This window comes from Populus alba, chromosome 15 (genome assembly GCF_005239225.2).
Source record: "Populus alba chromosome 15, ASM523922v2, whole genome shotgun sequence".
NCBI classification, from domain to species: domain Eukaryota; kingdom Viridiplantae; phylum Streptophyta; class Magnoliopsida; order Malpighiales; family Salicaceae; genus Populus; species Populus alba.
The window spans coordinates 7,454,807-7,461,913 of NC_133298.1; the positions used below are offsets into that span (position 1 = coordinate 7,454,807).

The 7,107-nt window shown below is 31.7% G+C and overlaps 1 protein-coding gene across 1 annotated transcript; it reads left to right on the forward strand.

The window, feature by feature from the left end:
- The first annotated feature begins 3,099 nt into the window (after positions 1–3,099).
- On the forward strand, positions 3,100–5,118 carry LOC118057265 (uncharacterized). Its single transcript, XM_035069782.2, has 4 exons — positions 3,100–3,393; positions 3,480–3,562; positions 4,662–4,717; positions 4,790–5,118. The coding sequence occupies exons 1-4, from the start codon at positions 3,222–3,224 to the stop codon at positions 4,866–4,868; spliced, it is 390 nt and encodes a 129-aa protein (XP_034925673.1). The 5' UTR covers positions 3,100–3,221; the 3' UTR covers positions 4,869–5,118.
- The last annotated feature ends 1,989 nt before the right edge of the window (positions 5,119–7,107 follow it).

The following is a 7,107-nucleotide window of genomic DNA, read 5'->3' on the forward strand; positions in this document are numbered from 1 at the left end:
TTTTTAATAATTCACTTTGGTCCTTAAAATTTGATTTTGGGTAATTTAATCCTATGTGAAAGCCAATTACTTTCAATTTCTTAGTCAATGATGGAATTGAAAAAATATAGATCATAATAAAAAAGACGGCAAACATGAGTGGCATGCTAAAATTTTTGAGAAAGATGCACTTTCATCCTCCCATTTTAAAAACAATGCAAATTATATAATTTTAGCACCTCAATATTTTTCTAGTTTAATTTTAATACAAAGCTCATTTTTGTTATTCTTTAGTCTCTAATTGACAGACAAAAGAGAGAGGTCATTAAATTTTAGTGGTAAAGAGAAAAAGATACAGTATTTAAATAATATTCAAGTATTGAAATAAGATAAATAATTGACATAGAAAAAACAATCATGACAAACTTATAATCCCAATAATTAGGGTCAAGCTAACACCCGCTAAACCTGTGATTTAAATTATGATATTCTAATAACCTGATAAAAAAATAAAGATGATTTTGAAGTCTTTAAAAAAAAAATACTCATGACCCGGTTTATTAGACCCGAAGCTCCTAGTCTAAAAAAATAATTATTTGCAATTCCTAATCAATCAAATATTAAAGGATGAAATTGAAAAAAGAATTTTAATTACACAAAAAGATTTTAAATAATAGCAATTAAAAGAATGAGGATCAAAATTAAAAAAAATAATTTTTTATTTGATTGAAGGGTGAAATTAAAAATAAAAATCAATTTAGCAAGAGGAAAAAAAAAAAAAGAATGAGGATAAAAAAATGACATAAAAAACAAAAACTATGTTTTGATTAAATGGTGAATTTGAAAAGAATAATAACTTTTACAAAAGTGCTAAAGAAAATGTTAGAAATCAAAACAATAAGGACCAAATTGAAAAATATAATATCATCAATTTGAATTAAATGAGGAAATTGAAAAACAATACAACTTTTACAAAAAGGCTAAAGAAAAAAATTAGAATGCACTATCAATTAAAACTTTTCTAGAGCCAAGTTGAAATTAAAATTAAATGATGAAGTAAAAAATAAATAAAACTTCTATAAAAGTTAAGACAGACAATTAGGAATTAAAAGAATAAAAATTAAAGTTGAATTACCAACAATATATAGAGCAAAGTTGTACTTTTCTAGGGAGGGGAGATAAAAGAAGAGGAAAAAAAAAGACAAGCTCACAGGCAATAAACCAGACTACCAATGAAAACACGCATCGTATCAATAAGAAGGAGAGATGAAGGCGCTTCCAACAACATGGTGGAAAGAGTTTTGCACATGCCGCTTGAAGGGCATGAGTGCCTCCAACGTGCCTACAGGTGCTGTACACGCATGCCAACTTTTTTTTATTTAGTCAAATACATAATTATTCCTGAGATGACCTTGTAATTACAAAAAAAAACTATTGTGAAAAATTGAGAACAACTATTAACCCCAAACTTTTTTATTATTATTATTTTAAACATATTTTTATAATTTTACTATGCATTTTAATTGTTTATTACTTTTTATATTTGGTTAAATACCAAAGTGTCTCCCAGCTTAAATTATAACAATGAAAAAACCATTTTAAAAATATAAAAAAAATATCCCTTTAGGCTTAATTTTCTTACTTTCAATAATATTTTGGTTGTTTTACTATACAATTAAAATAGAAAAAAATTTATTTATCCTTGATCAATTTAAAAATAATAAATAAGCCATATGAAAATATTTTTATACCCTTGAAAACCTTTGCTAAGGTTTTTAGGTAGAAAGTATATATATATAAAAAAACCACTACACTATTCTAATAAAGAATATAAATATTTTTATTGCTTTAATGTTTTTCAAACACCACCAATTAGCTCTTTTCAATTACAAGAAGAATAAAAGCCACAGACAAATGCCAATAACAATTATAAATTTTATCTGCATAACTCTTATAGTAATCATAACATAAAATTAAATATTAAAAAAACCTCAATTTAATCCTTAACTTACACACTTATTTTTAATTAGATATCAAACCTATAAATCTTATCAATTTGACCTCAAATTACTCAAACAATCTTGTTAATATTCATTAACTTTTATGTTGTTTTTTCTTCAAAATGACGTCATTTCTTGGCATAAAATATAAACATTAGATGAAAACAATTAACAAAAACATTAAGAATGCACTTAAAAGAGAAATAAAAGATTAAAGAAATTAAGAACACGACGAATACTCGTGGTGATGAAGGAATGCACTAAATAAGCGAGACTAACCAAAACATGGGTAAGCCAAGATAAAAGGATCCTAACCTGAAAATTAGGATCAACACAAATTCACTCTTTATTTTTTATTTTTTTTAATATTGGATTTATCATGAATTGAGTATTATAATTTTTTTAAAAAATAAGATGAATTTACTGTTCAACTCATAAATAGAATAATATGTTTTTTTTTTATTTTATCATTCAATATTATATTGATTAAAAATTGAACCTTATAATTTGTTTTAATTTTCTTTGTAACCCTGTTTCATGATCTACATCATATATTTGGTGAATTAATACAGGTTGACTAAGATTTTTTAGTTTGTTTTTAATCGATTCGCTTTTTAATTTTATTTTTTAATATTTGATTGATTAAAAATTAAATTTTATAATTTATTTTGATTTGCTATCTATGATTTATTTCAGTTTTACGATGTAGATAACATGTTCAACAGATTATCCTGAATTGATTCAAGTTATTTTTAATGTGTTTTTTATTTATTTTTATTTTTTAATTTTAAATTAATTGATAATTGAGTTTAATAAGTTTTTTTAACTTTTTTTTATATAAAATTAACTTAATTTTATAATACAAATCATAAATTTAACAACTTAATCAAAATTCTCGTATCATCCCAAAACCAATTTTATCGTCACCACTGTTACAATTATCACCAATACAGTATATTATAAATATTCTACAATTATCTAATTTTTTTCTTAAATCAGAGAATTTTTTTCATGTAAAACACGTGTTGCTGTCTGTTCTCTCTAACTCAGCATTCCCAGTCCAACGGCCCATAACGAAAATAACAAAATCAAGCTTAAAAGATCTATAAAATATATAAAGAAAGAAAATAATAATTAAAAAAAAACCTTGCTTGTTGAGCAAAACCAGAATAAAACCTCTACAGTCGATCCTTTGAAGGAAAAAGAAAAAAAATCAAAGAGAGTGCAACAAAGAAAAGGAAAATGGCGTTGCAATGGATGATACTGACGTACGTGGTGGCAGCAGAGGCAGCTATAGCGGCACTCTTAACATTACCCTCGCCTAAGCTACTCAAGGACCGATTGGTTTCCCTCATCTCACTCCTACTCCAGCCGGCTCTCTTTATTGTTCCTTTTGCCGGATTTCAGCTCCTGGGTTTGTTTTTCGTTTCTCTTTGAATCCTTTTGTTTTCTTTTCGGCTTTCTAAATTTTGGGTTTGGTTTTGTTTTTGTTGTGGATAGATATATATTGGAAGAATGAACATCGATTGATGTGTGCCGGTGAGAACTGCACTGCTTCTGAAAGAGATCGTTATGAGAAATCTGTAAGTTGTTTTGATCTAATTGCTGATTTCTTCCTCTTCCTCTTCTTTTTCCCCTCTCCGTGTAAGAAATATTTCATGGGTTTGTTGCGATTTGCGATTATTAATAAACTTTATCCAGGAACCGTTAAATTCATTAATGAATTAGAGAAAATGAATAGAACAGGGACTAGGGACCTGGCAAATTACATTTTTTTTTAGCTGGGATTGTGGAGGTTGTCTTAGATGGGGGGGGGGGCAAATTGCTAAGAATCTTATGGTTTTTTGGGTGGCCAGGGATGTGTTGCTTTATGTTATGGTTATGAATCGTTGGGATGATTTCTCTTTGTTTATTGAATACTTGAAGCATTTTTGGATGCTATTCGTAACATCTGTTATTGCCTACAAAGTTTTGTGTATATACAAGTTTACTCCATTGGGTTTTTGGCTGTTTACTCAAGTCTTGTACTGTTAGTTTATTGCAACCTCGCTTGAACAGTTCAATGAGCCATTACAAGATGTATCAAACTATCAGAATAGAACAAAAGGTGTTATTTGGATTAAGCGGTTTAGCTGTTTGTCTTTCTCATATGTAAAATGATTGTATGATTTGGAAGATGTAGATTATTATGTCTAGCATCATGAATGTCTAAACAGCTTGATTATCACTGACTGCAAAAAAGAGGTATTGCCTGGGAGTCTGAAAGTGGTTGGTATATGCCACTGTTTCTGGACGAACAGAATTGAGCCAGTAATCTCTCCCATTTAGGACTCTCCACTATGTGTGTGTTGGGGATGGGGGCCAAAGGGCGGGGTGCAGTATTGTTGTCAATGCAGTTAGTGTGAGAAGAAATAACTGCATGCTCATTTGAAATGGAAGGAACATACAAAACTCTCCCCTCAACCCACTTCCCCAAGTAGAACTTTGTCTCATAAAGTTAATTTTCAAATTAACCACTGGAGGTTTATTGCATTGCATCATTCTGAAAACTTCCAGTTCAAGTGGGGACATGCATCTCATGAGGCTCTATGTTAGGAGAATGTATTTGAATGAATGTTGCAAACTGCTTTTCTTTATTATATTAGAATCTACATAATCTTATCATTGAGGTTTGCTGTGCAGATTTACAAAGCTCAAAGGAATGTGATTCTCTGTGTTTCAGCATGCCTTCTCTACTGGTATGTCTGGTTTGGAAAATGCTTGATTTATTTATTTGCATTCATGTCATGTGCCATTATATGTGCCTGCAGGTGTGTTTATCGTATATGCAAATACTACAAGGAGATTCAGAGCTTGGAGGCAGTGGAGAAGAGGTACAAGAACCAGTAGCCTTTCCTCAGCTATCCATCCCCATTTCATTTCTAGGGACAGAGAAGTAGTTATGCTGTGTTTTGTATTGAATATTGACATTACGTCTATAAATATGAATATCATGTATTTGCAAGTTCCATCTCTTATGCATGTGGGGCATGTATTTCTCCTAGCATTGGGCTACTGCATTTTCTCCTGGGAGAGGACAGTACGGACACTACTGGTTGGAAAAGTGCACTTTCCATTATTGATATTGTTTTTGTTCTAATTTACCTGACGTTTTCCTTTTTGGTTTTCCATTCTCCTCTTGTGCAGTCAGGGAAATGACTTCCATTGTGTTTGTTTCAAAAATCATGAAAACCAAAGTTAAATAATCCTCCCTATCACTTTTTGAATTTTTTTTTTAAATGATTTTGGATATTCTTTCCGTGAGAAACATCTGACTTGAGTTGATGGTTAAAGACTTTTTGGGCAGAAGTTAAAAGACAAGATCTATAAAAAACTACGTATATATACTGATACCAGGTGGTCTCCCCATGAAGATTTGCCCCAAGGAATACCAAAAAGTATATCCTTCTATGAGAAGTAAAATAAATAAAGGGGAACACAACCATGGAACAATGGGCTAAAAAACTGAAGTATCCATTATGGGGCAACAGTGAAATGACGAAAAAAATTCTACCTAGCTTCTCAAGGATTGAGAAGCAGTTTAAACTGTTGCTTGGGCAGTTCGGAAGGCACAAAATAAGATGATCGACATGGATATGCTTCAAAACAACTGCAGCAGAACACTAGAAGATGGACCTGTGAGAAATCCAGAAGAGAATTTGCAGATGGAAGGTAACGCAACAAGGCTATTACAGATTCAGTTCAGATGCTACAACGTTAGAAGATGAGCATAATAGAGCTTGTATCGTTGTTAGATTCAGAGTGACAACCAATGGTTTCTGCATTTAAGAGAATACAGCCACAAAATCTGTGAATGAAGCTGAAGCAGCTGCAGGTGGCACCGATTCTAGAATGGGAAAACTTAGTGGCTGGAACTGACTGTAGCTTTACAAACTGTTAGGGAGTTAAGGTCTCTTTCATCGGACTTTTCTTTTCCAGACACCATTACTTCCGACCTTATAGGTTTTGGAATGAATCTCTTTATTCCACATTCTCAGATCATGTACAATATCAACCATTAGCCAAAGCAGAGGCCATTTTATCTGAGGTGACCATTCTTTGCCATAATCGCGAATGCTTTGCCATTATATGAATTCTCTCAATGCTGGAATTGGAGATTCCAACATCATCCTCACCATCAATAAAGTAATAGAATTGTTTTTGGCTTATGGATAGTAACGAGTGCACAGAGCAAATCTATCGCTGTCACTAAAAAAAACAGAGTATGATCGTCTAAATATTTTCCTATAATCCGACTATAGTCTGGTTTCCGAGGGCTGAAAAATGTTTTCATCATGGTTCAAAACCACAGCAAACCCAGGCTTCTGATACACTACTTCATCGCCATAATCATATATCCCTCGCGCAAACCAAAGAACTGTTCTCGTTAGCTGAAATACATTATGTCCGAATAAGAAGCACCATCAGGATTGAAACAAACTCTCTCGTTGTCATCAATGGAGACACCATGTGCATTGAAGTCGAAGCAATGAGATAAGAATTCTTGGGCATTGGACCAAGCAATCTTCCCTCCACTATAATATTTGTCTACCCAGGAAATCTTAGAACAGTATCAAGGAAAGGAGGGATTTGTGAGATAACTATCATTACGGACAATTACTGTCATATAGGTCACTGGACCTAAGGTACGCAAGCCAGCTATAAGAAGAAGCAACCAAATCAGAGTCCTCTGGCAACAGATTCTCCATGTCGCAGGGAGAAACCACTTGTTTTTTTCTTTTCTTTTGCATGATATTTTTCTCTTTAAGGTTGTACAAGCTGAAGGAAACTTTGTTTTTTTTTGTGCCATCATCACTGAATGGCACTAATTCGTTTGACAGCTACAAGCATGCTTCATATCACTGTCGTCAAGACCCACTCCGTAGACTAACCTAAAGAACTCGAGTTATTAAGTAACAAATCAACTTAATTACAACTTACATGTCATCGGATTAACCTAGGTAAATTTTATTAAAATGACAGTTTTTTTTATTTTTTATTTTTAATGTTGACATGATAAAGTTTGATCGAGTTAACTAAACCATTAAAAACTCAACCAAGTCAATATAATTTTTCAAGTCAATATTTT